At 34.7% G+C, this 25,226-nt stretch overlaps 1 protein-coding gene across 2 annotated transcripts; it reads left to right on the forward strand.

Annotated features, from left to right (window-relative positions):
- Positions 1-4,720: 4,720 nt before the first annotated feature.
- LOC149797149 (uncharacterized) lies at positions 4,721-24,643 on the forward strand. 2 transcript variants are annotated; one of them, XM_089960356.1, is made up of 9 exons: positions 4,721-4,978; positions 9,268-9,370; positions 14,108-15,412; positions 16,488-16,673; positions 19,120-19,298; positions 20,802-20,871; positions 21,320-21,436; positions 22,458-22,577; positions 23,537-24,643. In XM_089960356.1, exons 3-9 carry the CDS (start codon positions 14,152-14,154, stop codon positions 23,731-23,733), a joined length of 2,130 nt encoding a protein of 709 aa, XP_089816482.1. In that variant the 5' UTR covers positions 4,721-4,978; positions 9,268-9,370; positions 14,108-14,151; the 3' UTR covers positions 23,734-24,643. The 2 variants fall into 2 exon arrangements, with proteins under 2 accessions (XP_089816482.1, XP_089816481.1); XM_089960355.1 differs by lacking the exon at positions 9,268-9,370.
- The last annotated feature ends 583 nt before the right edge of the window (positions 24,644-25,226 follow it).

Consider the following 25,226-nt stretch of genomic DNA (forward strand, 5'->3'; position numbering starts at 1 on the left):
CATGAACCTGTAATTCGATTCTCCCCCGCTGATTTCGTTGTATTGCGTCATAAGAATAAAACTGATAATCACGTATAGATTCATACTTAAGGACAGGTGCCTCCATATCAAATGTTGGGTCTGATTCTCGCCTGAACATTTTTATTATAATTACCATTTTTCCAAATGGTGATCATCGTCGACGAAGACCACTTCCTGCTATTAAATTTGCTGTTATATTTTTTTCTGCTTCTTCAGATAATTCCGCTAGTTTTTGATTTGCAGCTTGATTTATTATTTTACTGACATCTGCAGGCATCACCTCAGTACTTGCCAGTTTCACCGGTGGTTGTTGTTTTCGTCGTAATAATCGTGCTAGTCTTTCTTTGATCGCCGAGAATGCCCTACCAGCAACATTGACAATTGCTCCAGGAGCTTTATCACGAACATCGATAATTGTTTTGCAATAGGTGCTGCTTTTGGAGCTATCCTTGTAAATAACCCCCGCACAACATCACCAAGTCCATCTCCGTAAGTAGCTCTGTAGATTGGTAATCGTGAGTTCACCGCTCTGACCGATACGGATTTACGATGATTATTGTGTATGATCATCTTATTTTATTTACCATTTATCTAATCGCGGTGACTAATCATCAACGAGCTCATCAATAAGCTCTCGGTAAACGCCAATATCCATGATACCACCTTGAAATAATTGCCGACAAATATCAGCTGCTTCATTAATTATTTCTGGTGAATTATTTCCGGCACGTTTTCCTCCTATGAGAACCTCTAACCGTGACACATCATTAATGATATTATCAGGACAAATAAAATTATTTCCCAGACCACTTCCCGTTGCTCCTTCTTTTGTTGTTTTCTTAAATAGTCTTAAGGGTGATCTTTCTTCTTTTGATTTTTTAAGATACATCTCTTTAAGTTTCGGCGAAGAAGACTGTTGTTGTTCTATTTGTCGCAGAGGTGGAGAAGATTGTTGTTGTTCTATTTGTTGCAGAGGTGGAGGAAGTTGATACTGGGCGAGTTGTTCTCGTTGTTTCAGGCTCTTTCTATAAAGTCTTTTTACTTCTTCATGAAGACTTTCGTATTCTGGACCTCTAGCTTGTTTTTTGTTGTAATATACGCGATATATCCATTTAATAAAATTATCATCATTTACTTTTTCATGACCAGTTTTTAAAATACCAGGTTTATTAAATATACCAGATAATATCATTTCAGGTAATTTTTTTTCTTCAGTATTTCTAATGTCTTCAACAATTCCTTTGTTAAATCTTGCAATCAATTCTAAGTTTTCTTCTACTGGTTTGGGTTCAGATGCAAGTTCTTTTCTCACGTCGGCGACTTCAGTACGAAGTTTTCCAATACCTTCAAGTATTTCTTCACCGACATGTGGAGGTTGAGCTGCAGCTATTTACCTGGCTATGTCAGGTGGAAGATCTCGTAAAATCTTCTTTGTTTTTTCAGTTCTCGCTGCTATTTTTTCGGTTTGTTCTGCTGTTTGTTTTGATACCGGAAGAAGATCTTCCTTGATGACCGTTGTAACTTTCTCAGTAGCTGCAGTAACGAATTTAAACAGTTTTTTAGTGTCTTCTTCGTACTCAATTTGTGCTTCTTGCTGCGCTTGTAGATTTTTTCTAAATGAATCTCTAACAGGAAGAAATTTTTTGATTGCTTCTAATCGTTCTCGAGCTATTCTTGCAGTATGAAATTCCGGATGTACCATTTTATTATAACATAATGATTTAATTATAGCAGCAGAGGGGGTGATGATAAAATTAAACTGAATTAAAAAGATATCATTAATATAATGAACAATTGTGCGTGGCTGCGTCAAGGAACCACTAATAAATGTGATAAAAAAATGTCGTGGAGAATATTGCAAAAAACATAATTATCTTATAAAGAAAAACCCTCATGCTGGTCCACGAAGTTGTGTTGGATGTAACAACGGCGTTAGAGGATTATATCAGATTTGCAAAAATTGCGGTGGAGATCGATACAGAAGTTTAATGATATATTACAGAAAAAGAAAAAACATTAATCCAAAAATAGAAAAACCACCATCAGAACTTGAATATTACTTGAAACATAGAACAAAATCCCAGGATTCAGATGAAGATTCCCAAGATTCAGATGAAGATTCCCAGGATTATTGAGCAGCAGAGGGGGCTCGTCTACAATTATTTTGGGGACAAACAATAATCGTAGACGTGGTATTTGACCTCTATGAAGGGTCATTATTTTTTTTGGTCCAAACACAAGGTGACCGTTCCCTTAAGTGGTCTGTTCACCCCCTCTGCTGGGTATTTTACGCACATAAGTATAAAGATGAAATGGCATCTGTTCAGGAATTATTAATATTACTAATTTCATGTCCACTTTAACGCAGCGCCAATACATCCTGAACTATAACAAATAAATGACCTAATTTTTCAACTGGTTCATTTTCGAACGACTTAGCATTATCTACATATTCGCTCCTCGTAATTATGTATTTGAAGGAACTGGAAATGTTTGTATTTAAAACATCACAAACAAATTGCATGGTGCAAGAGACCAAAATTACGTAGCATTCCAATGTCAGGTCTAACGTCATGGTTTTTCTCACAAGTCAATGACTCTCAAAGAGAACTGGTAATAAAAACTGTCACTTTTGAGATCCAGTGAATTGTAGCGCGCATGGTAATAATGGTGGCACGGGTAGTTATGGGCGTGTGTCCCCGGTTCCCCATTTAGAGACAACTGATTTTACAAAATAAAGACAGCCCTTTTTAACAGTTTTATTATTTTTGAAAAACTGGCTATAAACTTTACAAACCCATAAACTTCAGCAACCAATGTGTCAGGAAGATAAATTATGCGTTGCACAGATTTTGTTTATATTTATATATTTGCATCATCATCATCATCATCATCATCATGTTTATTTTTTAACAGAACTAACCCGTACCAGTATTGTACACGTTTTAAATCGACCATTTTGAAAGCGTGGCGGGAGATGAGCATAATACCTACTTCTACGAATCTAACGAATCTTCGTGAACAGTTGTTTTCGGACGATATATATTTGCGGAATTTTGTACCTGGAAAAATATGGCCATAATGGTGAATACGGACTAAGGTAGTAATTTCAGGATTTCATCGGCAGAATAATGGATAAAACGTTTCGGATTTTTTTTGCTCGAGTTGATTCATTTTTTGTCTTTTGGCAGTCTTGATTTTCCTTTTACCTTTTATTAGTTATACATATACATGATGGCATGATAAATACAAATACATTTTCCATAATCTAGTTTTCTTCTCTAAGCTATTCAGTTTGGGTAAATGTATCCCCCCCCCCCCCGCCATCATTTTTGTGATTTAGATGTATGCAACCAGTGATTGGATATATCGTATAAAATTATTAATTAATATCGTAGTTGGTAACACAGATTGGTGGAATTCCAACTACACATAGGATACAACCTACTAGTAGGGAACTAAAATTTATAACAGGAAAAATCAAAGAAGAAAGCCGTCGTCATACAATTCGAATACATACTTGGTGTGCTTGTACACTCGTCACATGTCTATTATATTAGTATTTCCAGCCCTAGTTTCACAATGTATATTTAAGTAGTCCGTTGTTTGAAATAAAGAATGCGATTATTAGAAGGTATCATTTGTTCAAAAAATCTAAAAAGATTAGTAATCTAGCGGGCATTTTTATGTTTTTATGTTTTACGCGTGTGATTATTGGTTCTTCTCCTGAAAGGAGACATAAAGAGTCATTATTCAGACGTGTCTCCAAATCTCAAATGTAAATGAATAACTATTGTTAACACAGCTTATTCTCCATATGTGATATAATTAGGCCGGTTGAATATGTGCACAACATTATATATTATTACCCAGTTTCTGCCGCAACATTCGATTATACTGACATTTTAAAAAAAAATATGTTTAAGGAAGGGTATTAGGATTTGATAGGGCCTGTGGAAATTAGAGCACAGCAGTCTTTGGAACTTGCTTCTTGTTTTACATACTTCTACTTTAGCATTTTCCTATGGACCTCAGTCTATATTTTTTTCCAGGCATACGGTCTGAAAAAGAAAGCAAGAAGAAAACCGAAACTACTCAACAACAACAACAAAAATATGCTAACATGTGAAACGGTACCGAAACAATAGAATCAAAATAACCACTGTATACATGATTTACTATAAATACGAATTTCTTCAGTTAATTGTGTCCACGCATGGTTATTTTCGGCAAATAATCTTCCTGTTTCGATTCCTATTCAGGGATCGTGATTATGACTGGCTTTGAGAGTACTATACTCACTGCAAGGTTGATTTTAGATTTGAAACGCCAGTGGGGATTTTCCCAGTGTGGTACATGACTAAAATGGAAATCCGGACACGAGTTTCCATATCAGTAGTTTTCACTTCCGGTTTTTAAAGATCGTCACTTCTTATCACGGATAAAATTATCTTATTTATCAATAGTGTTTTATTTATCATCGTCTTTATCTTTCCTTCTTCTTAACGATGCTTGGAAAAACGGATAAAATTATCTTATTTATCAATACTGTTTTATTTATCATCGCTTTATCTTTCCTTCTTCTTAACGATACGTGGAATTCAAAGTTTCAGTTTCCTCTCTTATTCGGGAAATTACTTAAGAAAACCAGTCTTATTTTGATGACATGCCGGGATTTATTAATGCAGTGTATCATCTTTCCTCAACCAAATGTCAAATAGCAGTTAATGTGAGATGCAGAATTAGGTTATTAGTTTTTAATGACCGTTATGTCGATCTTTCTGAAAAATATATTTTAAAAAGCCGATTTCATAAACTGACCGATACAGTGGAACGACTATGTACCATATGTACGAACTTTGATTCGTCAGGTGATTGGAATTTTGTTATCTACCGCCTTCAAACGAAGTTATGAAAACGTTGTTTCCTATTGACTGATCACATGGTGCAAGGAGAGGTATGACAATTAATCCCCATATAAAAAAACGATTTATGACTGTTAATTGTTTGTACAATAACCCTCTAGTCTCAAATTTGTGATATTTACAGCTTCTTTAAGCTCTATATTGTCTACATAAAAATTTGAAAGCATCATTATTTTAACTGAGACATAGTTGTCCTGCCTCCATTAAACGTGCATTTATACATTTATTGTTTTGCATATTGAATTATCAGATTAATTATATCATCAGCTTGTCTTAGTTTCAAATATAATATTTATAATTATGAATTCCAAATTTCTGGTACGGCTACATATTTGTCTGTTAGAAAATATCATTTAAAAAAATCTAAATTATGCAAAAATGGCAAAATATATGTGAAATTATTTATACACGTAACTTAAAATAACGTGAAACTCATTTGCGACCATTCATATTCTTTTGAACAATGCCTTCGCTTGTAAAAAAAAAATATATTTCATGTTCCCGAATGCAACATTTCAAAGATTTGGACATTTGGAAATATACGACAGCAATTATGCCTGTTGTTATCTTCTAACTTGCCAAATGCAAAATTCTATTTCCTTCTAAAGGTGTTACAGCATTGTTTCCACTCAAATTTTTATATATACCTCAAAATACATTTTCATTTCTTATAATAGCATACACGGCAATATTTATTAAAAAAACCTCTCGTAAATGATAATAAATTAATGTTTGTGTCACTTCATAGCTTGAAATATGCCTTGAAAATCTATGAAATCAGTGTTAACAGCAAAACACTTTTTAAACTATCAAAATTTATATAGGAACAATCGTAATAATTTTTTTTTAAATACACACTTTTACCATGTTTTGTACAGTATCGGTTAAGCCATATTTGTTTTTCTAAAACTGTTTAGCTGTGACCATTTCGAATGATCTAGTTAGTTCTAAATACGCTTTAAAGACGTATATCCTAGACGAATTGATATACTTTAAACATACTTTTTGACTGCCTTAAGAATATCTGTTCCAAATAAAAATAAATAATCAATATTTTAAACTAAAATCTGTGCACAAAAGATTTTCCATTTAGTTTCCTCCGACATCACACTTCTAAGCCATTAATTTCCCAAACACAAACTTAAAAATATTACTATTAATCATATTGCAATAAATTTATGGTATATCCTATATGCATTTAGGTCTCCATTAGCTATATTAGAGTTTAGTGATTATTTATGGATTATGAGGAGTCGGATTTGGGAAGATATTTCTGGAGTCGAGAAATTAACCAGTTTCTTGGAGCAGACGTCATAATGTTTAGCATTCACTTGACTTTATGTCAGCATGGATAACTTTCGTAAAATGGACCGTCCCTAATTTCGTAAGATGTGAAATTACTGGATATTTTAGATATACGTATTCAGATATTGAGACAGGAATATTTCATTGTACTGGGTGCTTTGATCGTGTGCACTGCATGGCGTAACGTACTACTAATATTTGGCTTGGAGTGGTTTACTGAAGAATCATACAAATATGAAACAAAAATATATGCAAGAGTGAAATTAGTTTTCGTGGTGTTTGGGCATTAAGATGATTGGAGAAAACTTACTGTAGTACTTTCTTGTTTAATAACCTATCAGTTGACAACGACAGTTCTCCTGAAATCCTTAACATAGGGGAGAAACGGTATATCAAGGCGCACTCACGCATGTGTTTGATTGTTTTCGGTATGAGTCTCCTTGCATGTAACAAGAAATAAATTCAGGTTGCAGGGGTACGATTTTTGTACAGCTTAGTGATATTTATTTTTAGGAACTTTTTATTTATAAAAACCAGCTAAATTCATGCTATTCGACATGGCAAATGGAAGGAAATGCGTTCTCAAAAGAAGCTAACAGCTTCCTTAGATGTTTGCTTCGCACCTAACAACATTTACTTCCTGAAATAAGACGCATTTATTTGGTTTAGTTTCCATTAAAATGTTGGCATTTATAGTTCGCTATGTGCCTATGCTGCTACCGGTATGATATAAAAGATGGAAAAGATTACAATTAGGTATGGATAGTGCTACATGTTGCATAAAACTGATTATTTCATTTGATTCTAGCATTTGTATGTAAAGTCAATGCCTCTTGTTTTTTGGTGGATTAATTATGTACAGTATTACCTTCCTGAAGCATTCGTTAAAAGTCGTGTTTGCTTCGCAAGAGTCATACAATTTAAAACTGGTTTTTAGAGCCGAATTTAAGTCATTATTGTTGAGGTGCTAGCGAACACTGAAGCATTTGTATACTAGTGGTAGTACAGATCTGAGGATGCAATGCCAGCTAACATGGGTTTGTGGCGATGATAGATTTTACGTCGTTTAGTACGAGTGCTGAGGACATGGGTAACTTTTGGGTTTTTGGTCGAGATATGTTGTCTTGTAGGAAGCGCAATTCTGTACCTGAGATCAGGATGAGGTCCAGCCTGCGGCTATGACCGGTAATGGACTTGTTTCGAAAAAAGATTTTCATACAGCTCACTTCGAAATCTGTCGAGTACCGGCATAGCGTTGGTAACAGTCTATTATGTTTTCGTCACGCATAGATAGAAGAATCGTCTTACAAAGAACTGTGTTAAATGGTGAATCTTTGAAAGTCTGCTCATAGTACACACAAATCAGTCAGAATCAGTGATAGGTGGACCATCGTAATATATTATTGATGATTTGTTTGTTCGTGCTCTTTACGCGTTGGTATTGCATATCAATAATTATTTGTAATTTTTTTCTTCTGTTTTATATTATTCGACTAGGCCGTGTTCTCAGGGGTGAGGTTTCTTGGTTCGACCGCAGAATGACCGAATGGTTCGGGTTGGATAGGCACGAGCATGTGAAGCTCTCTTTAAAAAAAATGAAAATAAAAAAAGCTTTCACGAGTGACATGATGAATATTGTTCTTGTGGATGCTGACGGAAGCTTCCCGATACAGCTTCTTAGCTGTCATAACAGCATCCCGATACAGCTTTTTAGCTGTCATAACAGCATCAGTTTATACATGTGCGAAATAGTGTAATCTGTCTTGGCTTGAAATTGACAAAGTGTATTATCTGTGCTGAGTAGTTTAGAGACGCAGCAAGTTTCTTTGTTGTCGTGTTAGAGTGACCAGTGACTGGTTGAGAGGAGAGGATATTGGAGACTTGTCGTCAGTAATAAGTTAAGATTGAGCGACTTGTCATGTGGACAACTTTTGGCAGCAGATGAATGAAAATCGATATCGCTCTAAATGCGGTACCTTCGTCGTGATAGCAGAAGGTGCCTATGTGGTTGATCAGTTGTTTGTGGTCTGCTGTTTTGTACGCGTGATTTCAAGGTATAACCGTTATAGCAGCAAAGAGAATTTGCAGCCCTGAACCCAGTTTAAGCAGTGTCATGTTTCGTTGAACCTTATATAGATTTTATTATTGTTTATTTCTTTTTTCATTTGTAGACCGTGCATCATTATGCTTTAGCTTTAATTCGATGGAGACATGCAGATCTTATTGATGAGATCCAATGAGTAATTCTGTAATCATGTTCGAAAATCACTAAACGTGTTGGCAGCTGATTCAAGTCGAGAAATCATGTGTGGTTATTAGGTGATTTGAGAAAAATTACTGTTGTTTACAGGTCCCTGGAAATAGCTGAAAACATGATTATCAAGCCACGCTCACGTGAGTGTTCGATTCGCTTAGTATGAGACCACTGTGTGTAATTATATTTTTCCCCATCATGACGTTCCTCCCGGACAATATTTCCTTTGATATTGCCCCTGACCTTTACCATACATATATTGTAAAAGAGTGTTTTTAGTTAACTAAGGACCTTTTTAAACAAATTTGGTTATGACAGTAAAATATACTCAGTATTAGAGACAGATAAACGTTTTATCATAGTTATCATTTGAAAAGGAGTTAGAAACCTCTTTTTCCACTGAATTAGCAAATTATTAATTTCACGAGTTTTAGATGGATAATTAAGAATTGTCTTTTCCAAGTTGGTTGAAAACTGTATACCTATAGCAAGAACTCAGTACAACTCCATTTTGAGTTTATATTCTGGATATTATTTCTTGTTGCCACCTGTTCTATTTCATATTCAAACTAGCTTTTCTTTTTTTTACAATAGTTATAAGACCGGAAAATTTAGAATATTGATATAAAAGATGTCAAGCAGGTATTGGAAATTTTTCTGTACCATCAAGGACAAGTGATGTGTCATCAGCATACTACAAAAGAACAAATGTTATGTTGCCTATTATATTTCAGTAACATTGCTATTTTTATTATCATATAGGTTAAAGTATCAACACCCTGGATAAATCTGATTGATGAGAAATTATCCACGTGCCTACATCCTCCTTTGATACCAAACCATTGGATAATTGATAATTACACAGGTTTGATGTTTCGTAAAATACAACAAAAGTGTTACATGTGTCATTGATTTGTCAAAATTTAAACAAATACATAATTTTATCAATAAACGGCAATGCAACTGACAGTCGAATGCTCTTTCAAAATGAATCAAACGAAACATTTCAGGAATATTGTGTTTTCTGTTGTAAAACACTAAATAATATAAGTTTCTAGTGTTCTCTCCAATGTATCGTTCCTTTAGAAACCCGTTTGACCCTTATGTATAATTGTAGTAAGCTAGGTTTTAATTGTACTTGCAATAAATACAGAAGAACTCTGTATGATATATTTACAAGTGAAATGGTTCTCCAGTTGCAAAGATGCTGCTTAGGTTTATCAGCTTTTGGTATACATATAATAACTCCTCGTTTCTGAGTGGAAAATAAAATTTACCACATTCATATCCAAAGTTAACAGCCCTCACTGGAAACTGTCCAATATCTTTCCCCACAAAAACTTGTAAAATTCAATCGTGCATCCAATAGTGACTGGGCTGTTACCATTAGGCATTTTTAGAAGATTTGCAGCTTCTGCACATGGTATAGGATGATATAAGGAATATTTCTGTAAATAATTAAATCAATGGAGGTCTGAGTAATTAAGTATCATTTAAGATGAACTTCACCCTTTTTATATAAAATACAATCTACTAATCTTTCTAATATCTTCCAATACGTTCTTGTTTCCTCCATGTTTGTTACGTAATTGATTCCGCTTCCGTCTTCTAAACTGCTTATATCAGCAATTAGTTGATTTTCATGTCAATCTTGAGTTGTTTCTTAAATGGTGCATAATAAACTGTTGTTCCCCTTATTTGTGATTGAAGCATTTCAAAGGAACATTGTCCATTATTACATAATCAAAATCAGATAATGATAAAGTCTCACAATTAATTAATTGTTCAGCACATACTCCGCGTCTATTAATAGCGAGTTATTAAACTTCCCGCATGTTTTCTCTTTAATTTCCTTTCGGAAAGCTATCTTTATTCTTACAGGAAATTGTCAGTTTTATATCCTGGTTAACCATTAACATTTTCTATAAATGTAAGTGAATGTTCCGAAGTCAGGGAAAATTCCAGGCTGGCTTGTGGAACTGGAATACTTTAACTCCAGGTATATCTATGGATCCCTGTGTTATATTTCCTCCATACATGCACTAAATTATATTCTGTACACATAAATAAGGCATCTTATCTTGCTCTTGGATTATGTTTCATTATCATGATTAAAAGTATATATACATACATGGATTCATCACAAGAATGAAATCTGTCCCAATTATAACAATTATTTTTAAAATGCTACATTTGTTTGAGCTTATTATCTTAAGATAAAACTATGGTTTGTCTCTATTAGGTCCATACATATTAATCAGTGTAAATCTGCAGTTTCATTGATCATGTCCTTATTAAATTTATTGCATCTATTATTGTTTCTTGTTTCATGGAAGTTAAACTCGAAATTATTTTTTCAAAAATGCCTACACGTCTTGAATTAGTAGAGTATAAACTAACAATACACATACTCAAGGCTTGCTTTCGATGCTGATGTTGAGGAAACCACTTAGATATCCTAACGTACCGTACAAGTAAGAGTTATTTCCCTTTGATAACTCATTTAAAAATGGGTACTGCTTCGTGTTCTCACCGTAGAGTCTACCTTTACATTTCAGCTACAAATGAAAAGATCAGAACAAAATTATGGTCGATTGAAAATATTTTATGAAATCATTCTTTAATATGGTATCATTTCCTTTTAGTATTTAAATTGGCACGAGTTATATTACTAGTAAACCCGTATTGGAAATAATTATATATAAAATACCTCAAGAAAATACGTTCTTAAAAGAAGAAAGTACTTTATTTGTCTAATTTCATAACCATCATTGTTATAATTGTTATAATTCCCCTCATTAAATGACCATAACGCCATGAAAATATACAATTCAATCACCTAATACAGGGAGCTATTTTTACAACAACACCTTAGGCCAGTCAAATGATGATTTTGAAGCCTCATTTTGCCTGAAACTATACCATATTTACCACCAACGCAACAATAAACGGCGCATCCCGACGACGGAACAGACCCTTCTCGTTTATTCCATTGTGCATTGTACCAGTTCTCAATCATAGCTACTGTACATGGATTCACATGATCAATTCAAACAGTTACATTTTAAGATGGACTATTGAGCGACAGGGACACTAGTGCGGCTCTGCCATGAATTCACTAAAAGTAAACCATGTCATAGCGTGTGATGATATTACATAATGCTTAATATGGCTTATAGTATTTGAAAAACACAATCTAAAAACATGCAAATATTATTTAAGAATCGTTCGTTACCTGTATTCATTAATTGATTATATTTATAAACGTTAGTCCTGGAAGTATAAAAACGAGGTATAAATGTTCGTCTTGTGTCGTGAATATAAGAGCAAGACAGAAGATAGTGATATTCACCCCACCCCCATTTCTTGAGACTGACAGGGTGTACAATATCTTTCGTTATAGGGAACATTAGCCCACCTACCAGTTTCAACGGGAAACCAATGATTTGCAGTTCTAAACTTAATTAAATTTTTAGATATATTTGTTTTTAATGAGATCGTTCCTAATTCCAAACTAGTTTTCCATAACATGTAATCTACACCTTTAGGTGATGTATTGATGTTTACTGCCCACTATTGTATGTATTGATATTTTAGTCGCTGTTTTACCGAATTTGTTAACCATTTAACTGATACAAAACTTTGAGTTCTCCATATGTAACTTAACGAAACATTATATAATATAGATTGTATATCAAGTAACCATCTACTGTCATACGAATTATCACCAAAGTGTTTGTATTAGAGAGAATACATACGATAAGATAATAGTTCTTCATAACCAAGACCGCTCCGGTGGCCTAGTGGTTAGAGCGTCCGCCTCGAGCCAGTGCCGATTCAAGCAAAAGTCTTGTAAAAATATTACTAACAGCTTCTTCGCTTGGAGCTCAGCATTAAGAGGTTAGTGTTAGGTGATTTGTGATGTGATTTTGATTTTTAACGTAGCTTTAACAATTTTTCAGTCATATCGCTACGATGTCTGCAATGTGGCAGTTTATAGTGATGTCTAGCACTGGGGCATCATGCCGCAGACATGTAACATGATGTCCCACCCAGTCACATTATCCTGACACCAGGCCGACCAGTCCTAACACTAACCTCTTAATGCTGAACGCCGAGCGAGGCAGCTGTTAGTACCATTTTTTAAGTCTTTGGTATGACTCGGCCGGGGATCGAACCCACGACCTCCCGCATCCGAGGCGGACGCTCTAACCACTAGGCCACCGGAGCGGTCGGTTAGTGTTAGGACTGGTCGGCCTGTTGTCATGATAATGTGACTTGGTGGGACATCATCATACATGTCTGCGGCATGACTCCCCAGTGCTAGATATCACTATAAACTGCCACACTGCAGACATCGTAGCGATATGACTTGACTGAAATTTTTTTACGGCTACGTTAAAAATCCAACACACACACACACACACACACACACTTCATAACCACTAACCACTTTAGCCCAAATGTTTATCATGCTTCTTTTAATGTTGATAATTGAGGGGAAACGACCAAGTTCGCCGTATATCATATACAGAGGGATACATTTTTGACATTCAATATAGTTTTGAGGAAAGAAAGATAGGTTTTCTCGATTATATCAGATTTCACATCTCCCCAAATTTCACAAGCATGTGTAACAATCGGTACAATAGTTTGATCGAACAGTTTCAGCTGACAATCAATAATAAAATCTAAATTGTGCCTATGCCTTCTTAGTAAATGCATAATTTTATTAGCTATGTATACTAAATTATTCAGGCCATTGGAAAATGTTCCATTCTTGTGAAATATGAGACCTAAGTACACTGCCGATAAAACCCATGGAATGTGTACACATATCATTACAACCAAACCTATTGTAGGTTACTTGGTGTAACTTGAACATCAAGACTGTCAACCAGCTCAAACTCTTGTTCTACCTCATTCCTCATATTTATATGTATGTTTGTTCTGTGTGTGTGTGTGTGTGTGTGTGTGTGTGTGTGTGTGTGTGATATGAGATAGAGAGAGAGAGAAGAAAATACATTGATGACCGAAGTTATTGCTCTCAATTCATCCGAAGAAAACATAATGCTGGTCATCAGAAGAGACTGGGTTGCAGTCTGCTATTGGCTGTTATTTCCGTATGGACAACCAAGTTTGTTACACTCTCATGGAAATAATGATAAGAAAGAACAAAACTGCTCACTTTGCTTTGTAGTTGTCATACGTTTTGCTTTTAATTTTATGGACAGTGACAAAGTGGCAGATCTAAGTCAGTCACGACTAGGCATTTGCTTTACGAGTTGTTCGTACACTTTGATTGCTTGGCATACATATATGTCGAGCTGATTCTATTTCTGCGCCAGTCCGTCTTTAATTTACATTCATATTTACCTTTTGGTAGAATTCATTTGTGTCTTCCAATTTTCTTTTTACCTTTCCCTGTAAAGATATGTAACATGTTTGGGTTTACAGCAAGCTGAAATTCATATGCATGATCATTTAGAATTAGTCACAGTGCCATACCGTGTACAATCCTATATGAACAAGGGAAGGATTGGTTAGCCGAATGAAATAAAACTTTCAACTGTTAAAAAGAACAAGCATATTTTTCTTTCAGGTATTGAAGTCATCGTAGTTTGAAGAAAGATTCTGAACTTTTAAATGGCGCATCTAATCCACGTTCAAAATTGTAGAGATCTCTTAGACGATCGAGAGTTCAACGCTCAAGAACTGGGTTGCAAATTGAGGACTCACTTTGGAGGACAATTCATCTGTTTTAAATGGGATAACGAAAATAGTCTTTGCATCGTGATACTCAGACAGGTAGATTTCATTGAAAGAATAAAACACTTTTTTTATCATGTTTCAAGTAGCCACATTTGGCGTTCAACCTCAAACACGTCTTCTTCGAACGAATCAGATGTTTCCTTTATAATTTTGTGTCAGAAGAACAGTTTTTGTCTTTGCAGTAACTCTGTGATGCATAACGTGATAGAAACACTTTGCATTTACTTAGATGCAAATGACTTTCGCATTTCATTCATGGAATATGACTCAGAAGATTCTTCATTTAAACCCAAACATAAAAATAAAAACTTTAAAGAACAAATGTCTAGCTTTTCTGAACAACTCTACCATCGGACTAGACGTTATGATTCATTATCTTGCACAAACTGTGTTATAACAAGTGACAAACCGTTAAAAGACTCAAACGCTGTCAAAAGCCAAATCATTTCTACACACAGAAACAAGACGCCTATAAAGGTAGTCGAACCTCGTTCTCAGGTACACGAAAGGATAAATTCAAGGAATGCCTCTGAGGGTCCTGCAGATCCAACGTCTATTGTTTATTACACTTGGAACTTTTATCCCTTGCATGGTGCTCAAAATAATAATCCTCTTTTTCCTGGGTATGCGGATGACACTCGTACTACAGGAATGTCCTTGCAAGAATCGATAAGATATATGGTACAAAGGCCAAATCAAATCACGGACAAAAACAATATTGGACTTGGTTTACAATCTCTTTCTCTTCACGATGAACGGCATTTATGTGATGCTTCGAACTCTTATTCTGGAACCGCTCATACTCCCATGAAGTATGAAGACTCTATACGTACAAAGATCTCAGGCCAGTCTGTCAGGCTTGACGGCGCATCAAACGTTACATTAGAAGTGAGTGTCTCGCAGGAGGTGTCGAAACATGAACTTTGCATCAGTGGAAGCAATTTCGAACGAACTCACCAACTTCAACATAACGAAATAGGTTCCAACAATGGAAGAGTTTCCGCCACTGACTACCGGTTTCCGGCATCATTGGGTATACAACAGAATAGACCATTCTGCCCAGGACTGTCAGGGAACATCGCATCTGCCAATCATCAACAACAAATAAAACAGCAGCCTGAGACAAATGTTACCGGTATCTATTGTGGCTTTTACTAATCAATGAGATTAGACATATATAAAACTTCTAAGTTCATTGTGAGTGTATAATACCCACACAAATAACAAGTGCATTTATTTAGTTACGACTCTATGGTCACAGACTTAGTAACAGTAAAATAGGAAAACCATCACGTTTTGTAAAACTTAACAAATAGTTTTATTACCAGAGTTATAAATGAAAATATGAGAGGAACTTGCAGTATTATGAAGGGAATCCAAGCTAATCCTTATAAGGTATATGAAATTTCTAAATGAATGAAATGTTCCTTACAAATTTCAAAACCGAAAATGTTTTTGCCCCCCAAAACAGTGACGTTGTCAAAATGGTTGCAATAGTTGTAGAACAATATAGTGCAAATTGTGAACACTTTCTATTTCCAATGAACAGTCCAAGCAAATGTTTTTTTCCTCTCAAAAAAATCTAAGTATAACAAAAAGCACGTCTACAGACTTACAACAGGAAGACAAGAATCGTGAAAAACTCCAAAATAGGAATGAAACTGATTGTTTAATTCTTCCCTTACATAAACCGGCCATTGCGACTGTATTTGGCAACAGACCAGACGTGACATATTACACAACTCATTTTGCATCCAATTGGTCTATTCTTGTGTCCATGCCCAATCAATTCGAAGTTACACAATTATTCTAGAAACGTAGAAACCCCATCAGCCACTGAGAAATTAAGCCTTGTGCACCGTTAAGTCTTATTATTAAGATTATTATTAATAATTGTCAACACAAGAAAATCTTTAAATTTATGATCTAAATTTCGCCATGTTATTGAGTAGTTATATGGGTGGGTGTAGCTAATTAAACTATTATATAATCTTGTAAAACTACATGCATTCTTCTGAACGGTAGCGTTAATATACTAAAACACAAAATATAAGTAAAAGAATTTATCAAAACGTTTTCGCCATTGATGTTCTAAGTATTATACCGTTTCCATGTCACATTGGGTATGGTCAGGTTTTTTCTTTAATACATGTACTATATACTGACACATGCTATGACCAACACAAAACTGCATTCTTTCTTTAATACAGACTTTACCAGACCGCAGGATGTTGCTCGACAGCGGAACAGAAATGATGACTTACTTCATGTTCTCGGCCGTGTCCGTTCTCCAGAGAATGCCAGTCTCACAGACCGCCTGCACACCTTTTCCAGATGGCCCTCAGACATTACTCAAACGCCAGTCCGAGTAGCAGAGGCTGGATTCTATTATACTGGTATGTTTGAAATCTAACTGGCTAGACATTTAAAACATTGAACAGACTCAAAGAACTTCGACTGTTCTACTTATTGTTCTCCATCCTCACATAAAATAAATAATGAATGGAAAGACTTCACGGGGCAGCTACGAATAAATACCGAATTCAGCCCACTGTTAATATGAACTTCCAAATACCTTTGTTTTCCTAGAAAAGGGTTAAGTTCACTGATGTCCCAGTAGGATTGCATGCATTCGAACTCTGGGCTCACTAAAGTTTAATCTTAATTTTCCTTTTACTGAAAACGTGGAGATCGCATCCTTGTAAGATTAGAGACTAAAAAAAGAGATCAATCCATACGATGATCATGCAGTCTGCCTCTGGATGAAAGTAAGACTAGTTTCTCTTCATGTATAATTGTTTAATCGTGTAATGAGAGAGTGTACCCTATTCATCGATTCCTGCAATAATAGCTGTAGTTGTAGGCATCTGTATTGCAACGGGTTTGCATGTCACGGTCAGGGTGTGATCAAATTGATCTTCTTTTGTTTTTTTACATGTGGTGAAAATTATTTATGTCTGTCTAATAAATTTCGTATGAGAATTGACAAAGCGTTTTTCATTTCGTCTAGTTTTGAGCACAAATACACATGTATCTGACGCGGATTCCATACGTTTCTATTGTGGGGTCACTAAAGTTTGGCTTAGAAAAAAAACTTATATTCTTCATTTACTGAGATTATGGATGTCATGTCCATTTGTGACATCAACGTATAAAGGGGATAGTGTCCATGCAAATGTAAAAGTACCTCTTAATAGATGCAGTACTACAATTCCTCTTCATGTCTACTTCTTGAATACTATAATGAGAGAGAGTTTTCTTTATTCACAGAGGGTCCATGGAAAGGTTTCATAGTGACAGGCATCTGTATTGCAACAGATTTGAAGATGGTAGGATACGATTTAATTGATCGTATTCTTACAATCTTTTAAATAGGGTCAAATATATGAGATGTCTTATGAAAGTTGACAAAGCGTCTTTACTTTAGTCGATTTTAGTAGACATTAGGATGCCACTTGAATATCCATGATGGTTTCGAAAAGCTAATTTAGGTTATTACATTTTGTGATATTGTTTTGATATTTTACCAGTCATATCGGTAAATTTTAGTAGCCAGTTCTTTTGTACCAAGTTACATTTTGTGATATTGTTTTGATATTTTACCAGTCATATCGGTAAATTTTTGTAGCCAGTTCTTTTGTACCAAGTTTCAATTTGAGCATAGATATTCAATCAGGACCATTCCATTTAGAATAATCCAGTCAGTAAACAGTTATTGTATTCTGGGTATTGTCGAAACAGACTTATATCCCTTTGAAGGTACAACATCCTGTAGTTTTCCATTGAAAATTGATTATACTGATCATTTTGTGCATTATTTTAAAAGAGTATATAGACTTTGTCTCGAAACTTGAGTAGGCGAAATAACCTCTGTCTTTTTCTTTCTGTTCATCTAAGAGTATGATATATTTCGTTTCAGTATTTGAATAACGTATTTAAGAAACGTACTTCCTTCCCAGAAATAACAAAAATACACACAAGCAGTCAATCTATTACAACTTCCTGTTCAGAATTTGCCAGCAAATTGTGGGAAATCAACATCTTATTCTCCGAAATTTCAAGCTTCAAATGTTCGTGTAATTTTTCAGTTTTAAAAATAATGTCAGCATTTACTTTCGAAAATATTCTGGCGTATATTAAGAATATATTTTTTAATGGAATTGACTATTTCTTAATTCTTCTTAATTGCACGTGTCTATGTTAGCACAGCGATTTGTAGATTGAATAGTCTTTAAGACACATAAGCAGGAAAACCACTTTCTCATTCGTCATTATTCTATTTATGGCATAACAGAGGCAACTGCAGTGAACATATTTATGACATTGCAATTCTCATGTAGATTCCAGAAGAGTGAAACATCAGTACTGGATGGAACATTCTCTTTGGTGTTGGACATTTCACTATTTGGGATCCAACTAAGGCTCATGGGATTATATTATAGATTATTCGTGAAAAAAAGGGATAAAAAAACCTGAATTTAGTGTTCCTGTTTGCCAGTAACATTTTATTATTATGCTGAACTAGCAATGTTCAAAGTTCTTGCGACATTCGTTGGACAAATAGCGAAGTTTGGTAGCAGAAAATAAAATAATTGATATTTATATAGACGTATAAAATGTTATTCCCTTTTTACCAGTAATTTAATGGTACCATGTCCAATGAAGTTTTAAACATCTCCGGACAAAACGAGTCGAATTCAAGATTAAAATCTTTTAGTATGTGTTGTGTATTCAGGTTTTATAAATATCAGTCATTATGTTTGAAGATGTGAATTCTTTATCTAGTGCAAATTTACTTTAAAAGATATTCATTTTTGTTATGTTGTTTTCACCCGTCTGCAGGACTCCAGGACATAGTTCGGTGCTTTGCTTGTGATGGTGGTCTGAAGAACTGGGATCCTGATGAAGAGCCTTGGGTTGAGCATGCGCGATGGTTTCCACAATGCGCCTATGTTCGCCATATAAAGGGTGAAGAATTTATCAACCTGGTACGGAGGATGGCAGAAGAATCAGACGATGAGGCAAGTCCTCAGTTGCTTACATTTGATCATTACAGTGTCCGGAAAGAAATTATTCAGTGGATATAAAAGCAGTATTAGACCAGAAAATGTGCTCACATATAATTAATGGAAGATGCACACACACGTTTACTTTGGTCATGTATCTCTTTGCGCTGATAAGGGCATTTTCATGTTGCGCTGTGTCACGTGTTCACAATCTTGCCATTGTGTAGCTGAACAATGTGGTCCTTAAACTATGTTATCCCGTGGTATTTGAATTTAACTTTTGGTTCATAATCATTCGCTTTTTCTGCATCTTGGTGATAGTGATTATATCCATTTACGCTGATTACAGTATTTGCCTGTGGGGTTAGGTTACAGGTTTTACATATTTGTTCATGATACTGATGCTTATCACCAGTTTTCAATCCCACTGAACGTGTTCGTCACCCACTCAGGGCCGTAGACAGGATTCGTAGGCCTAAGGAAAAATTCTCCAGTATGTCCCTTTGAACAACAAAAAAGTTTTCTTCACTCCATTGGTGGGCTCCCTGAAGGTTGTGGGGCCCCGAAATTTTATAGTTTTCTTTAGCAATGTAAACAGAGTAGTTGACATTCTGCTGTCTGTTTCATTCGTTGCAGCGACAGTTCCTTTGACTGAAAGCAGTTTGCATTATCCACGAGCTAACACTTTTATTTTGGACCTTAACGCTTAATCTTTTTCCTTCAAATTTGCGTACGTTGCCATACCCAAGACATTAATTCCAGAACCAGCATCAACACGAATCGTTATTTGATCTGTATTTAACGAATTTGCATACAGTCTTGGATCACCTGTGATCTAATAATAGACTATTTGCTACCTCATATAGCCGTGTATTGCATATATCAATGTCCAGCAACGATTCATTGACTCATTTGTGCTTTTGGTCTGTATCTTCCAGGATTTAATAAATTTCATGCGCTTCCTACTCTGCAAAATGCCATAATTAGGAACGTGTCTTATTTCTTCACAAAATGGCGCTAAAAGGCAGCAGTACTGCAACTATTTCTAAATGAGTATAATACGATATGAATCTAGCTACATTCTATATTTTGAAAATTTACTCTTTAGAATGTTCACCTTTTAGAGTATCCTCTTTTTAGAATAGTTGCTTCATAGATCATTTGCTTTTTGATCATCCTCTTCGCTATTGTGATGTTTAGGGAAATGTGGCCAGTACAGACAGCTGCATATGTGTCTTTATTTTGCAAAGAATTGATGAATCATACGCTGGAGCCCGTGGACTTTATACTTTTGCCATTATTATGACTCATTTGACACAGCTTAGGTTATTGCGCTGATCGAAAATTAAATACATGTTCAGAATTTTGTAATTAACCCGCCTCTTCCCCCACCCCTCATAACGATACCTTAGACTCAGTCCGAAGCTCAGAGTTCCATGCGATTTTTTGCTTATTAACTGTTCTCTCCAAAAGGATTGCTGATAATGTTTCTGTATAATTTTATTTTTCTTTCTACAGGACGACTACACTGTGCATAGCGGTGCGACTTGGGGAGGGGTAGAAAACAGTATTACAAATGCCGAATCAGGTAACGTATAAACAGAACGGCGGGACAAATTTGATACACTATGCCTACTAGTTTACCAAACTACCATCCAAACTACATACATACATATGAGGCAGTCATATATATATATATATAGAGAGAGAGAGAGAGAGAGAGAGAGAATACACACAGACGGACATGGTTAAAGACAGCATTTCACTTTAACTGGTATTGATATAATTTATATATACGGTCAGGAATGTGTGTATATAGTGAAAAAGAAAACTCTTGGTTTCCAAACTTTGCAAAAACCAACATAATTCCACATTTTCACCTCACCAACATCTAGAGTAAAGTTATTGGCGTGGATCGAAATTCTAATACAACATACTCTATTTAGAAACAATCAAACCAGACAAACATAACCCATATGTCAATATACCTAATCCGGACTATATCAAAATATGACTTTTTTCATTCTTCTTTTCAGCCTCAAATGAAGTGACAGAGCCGAGTGTCTTGGAACATAAAGCTGCACAGTTTGTCCTTGAAATGGGATATTCAGAGAGGCATGTCGCGGTGGCAATCAATGACATTTTAAAGAAAGGTAAATTACAATTTGCAGTTTATAGTGATGCAATTCATTTACAACTATCAAAGCACATATTAATGACAAGACATAATTTGAAAATAAAAAATATGAATACAGTTTCATTTTAAATTCGCTTATCCTGCACCTCTGGGATTACGATTCATTTGCATGTGCCAGCCTGTGCAAGGTATTGATGTCGCCCAACTACAGTCCGTTGTTTACTCTGGTCTTTTCGCACGACATGAGAGTGCTTGATACGTTTTTTTAAATAATTAATTAAATATCAATGCTCTATGTCCAATGCAACGGCTCTTTACCGGCCAAGCCAAGAATGAAAGTAAAAGGTAAATATATCAGTGTAAATGAAAATCAATAACATATGGATATGAGCGGACGTTGTTGGTGGGAGATAACCTTTCTGAGAAGCTCGGATGTGCGAACATGATTTCAGCAAGGTCTAAATCAAACATAGCACAAATAAAAATATTGTATCAACTCGAATATCTCCATCAATCGAAATTAATTATTTGTAAACCTTATTGTAAATATCTTTTGCAAACGTTCTTGACAATTTTCGTTTTGCAGTTGTGTGTCGTTGTCTCTTGTACAGGGTAAGATGTTTCGGATATTTAAAAACTTCCATGTCTCAGACTGGACTTGTGCAAACGCTTTACATGCAATTTAAGGCTATTAATTGCACGTTTTGACCAAACACAAATACCTATATATATGTATGTATATATATATATATATATATATATATATATATATATATATATATATATATATATATATATATATATGTGTGTGTGTGTGTGTGTGTGTGTGTGTGTTCTTTAATATTTCTATTTAAAGTCGGTCATATATTCTCTTACTCTTCGCTATACATAGCTGCTGGATACTAATATGGTTGAAGTCTCGGTTTAATTAACAATACTGTAAATGGCTATTAAATACTATGCAAACATGTAATTCAAAGCGAGCTTCCATTAAAACAAATCATCCTTTACCAAGATGATGACTTACTATATTGCAGGCAAACTAGATTTTACAGGACAGGAAATTATTGATGTCATATTGGAAAAGAAAATTGGTGGAGAAGGAATAGATTCCAAGCTGACCGCCAACGGTCCTCCATCTGCCAGGATCAGTCCGGGTAAGTGCAGTAGCAGCAGTAACAGAACAGAAGTTGTGAGAATTCAAACCAAGTTCTGAGATAAAAGAATCACTTCATATCTCAAATGCTCAGGATGAATCATACATTAATTCTGATATGAATGTCACCAAGCTGTTGGAAGTGCAGCTGTCCAGTGTATTAACATACCAAAAAGGGATACAAAATTGCATGTAATCGTTGTATGAATAGACTGAGAAAGTGGATAGAGGTACATTTGGAGTTATTTAAGAGGATCCTCTGATGCAGTATTCGGTAATAAAGAATATTTTTGAGGAGCGCATTGATATTCAGAACATTCTAAATACCCTTTCTATACAGCCGCATCTCTATATCATCGTACAGTAAACAGTCAATTCTTTCTATTAGCCCGGTTTGGCTTTATTTAGATCGCAACACGTTTTTTTTTTTTTGTTTTTTTGTTGGTTTTTTTTTTTTTTGTTGCTGCTACGCTCTTTAATATTGTGTGAAAGGCGATAGGATGCGTTCCTGTAAAAGAGAGCAAAATTAGTTATGAATATTCATATTTAATTTTAGCTATTGTGTTTGTGGTTTGTGTTTTTTTTTTTTGGCTTTTTTTTTGGGGGGTTTTTTGGTGAAACTTTGTAGTGTGTATAATGAATGTATTTCTACGCAACTACCGAAGCCCATGGTAGTTGTAATATGAGTTGGTCTCTTGATTTTGCTTTGTGAGGTGCGCAAAGCTTTATAGATTTTTCTCTTTGGGAGACAACTCATGTTATTATTGCAAGTCCCGAGAAAACACCAACATAACCCAGAATCATATCTAGTGAAATCGAATTCCAGATATGTAAATTATACAGCAATTTACCAGTATTGACTCTAAATTCGTACATTAGGAGGATAATTTCGTTAAAATAATAGTGAGAAAATTATTATATTAGAAATCATGATAATAAGTTATTTCCTTCTATTGGCAGCTACTGTACAAACGATGTCCGAGAACCAACGTTTGAAGAACTTGTTACAATGCACAGAATGCAAAACCAAAGAACGAAACATCTTGTTCCTCCCCTGCACTCACCATGTTGTCTGTGAATCATGCTCACGTGACCTGCATATATGCACTTACTGTTACAGAAGAATCAAGGAGAAAGTTAGGACGTACATGGCTTAAGCTGGAATACATCGTGCTATTGCTCTTTTTCGTTTGCTTCGAAAGAGGAAAGGAAAATTATTAGATACTGCTTTATTGATAAACTAAAAATGAAAAGAAAATATTGCGGAATAACATCGATTTTGTTTCTCGTCTGCTAATACAATATCGGTAACCTTTCAAAAGGTGCCTGGGTAGCTACGATGTCGTAGCCTCAACTTGATTTGTTGTGGTTGAGGCTACGAACTGATCCCATATCATGTAATGGAGCAAAAAAAATCATCACTAAAGTGAGAAAAACAAACAGTGTACAAATCAACAACATAAGTATAATCATGCTGTGAAAGAAGTTTGGCTTATTTTGAATTTATTAAGCCCTTACACGATAAAATAAATTGACATGGTTACTCTAACCTTATCCTGTCCTCCATGACAGATAACGCGAGACTCTCGCCGTGACCCCTTTTCTACGTAAAGCTTGCCAGAACATATTTTTGATATTCTACGCTATATTATTATCAATCAAGTGCGAATAATTGCTTTCTGGTGGAATTTCAAAGTTGCCGATAAACCGTATTTACTTTTAATGCGCAGAATTTCTGACCCAAACGGCGCCAAAATTTTACTACGATTTGTTTACATTTCCAAATAAGGCGTCAATGTCCTTATATGGCACACAAACAAACGAGGCTGAGAACGGAAGTAATCATTATTTCAAATAACATGGCGGACGATCTAACCGAAAATATCGGCTAAATAAGGTAAACGAGATTTTACAACTATTTCTACAAAGATTTTCGATACTTCCGGTATTAAATAAGAGGACTACTCAATTTATTGGATTACATGCAAGGAATATGTTTAAAGTGTTATTATTAGGCTAAAAGAGCGCCGGGTGTTAAGGAAGTCTTTACCTCAGAAAGATCGTATTTTCCGGCAAGTTGAATCAATTCATCTTTATATATATATATATATATATATATATATATATATATATATATATATATATATATATATATATATATATACACACATATATATATACATATATATATACAGATATATACATATATATATACATATATATATACATATATATATACAGATATATACATATATATATATAAATATATATATGCATATATATATATATATATATATATATATATATATATATATATATATATATATATATATATATATATACATACATATGTGTGTGTGTGTGTGTGTATTTGTTTATGTATATTTCCTAGAGATTTCTATATGGTTTTCTGTATTTATATATCTCATTTTGTAAATGCATTAGTTGACGATGTACATATCATGCTTGCGTTCTCGTCTATACTGTGTCTCATAATCTTATGATACGTATAATATGTATCTTACTAACCTGATATAATCTTTGTTGAAGAGGTAATTAAGTTATTTAGACAGTCAGTCATAGATAAATGCATGCACGCACGCATACGCGCAAACAAGTATATATATATGCATAAATACATGTGTCATAT

Source organism: Sinohyriopsis cumingii, chromosome 6, assembly GCF_028554795.1.
Source record: "Sinohyriopsis cumingii isolate HCF-2022 chromosome 6, ASM2855479v2, whole genome shotgun sequence".
In the NCBI taxonomy this organism is placed as follows: Eukaryota; Metazoa; Mollusca; class Bivalvia; order Unionida; family Unionidae; genus Sinohyriopsis; species Sinohyriopsis cumingii.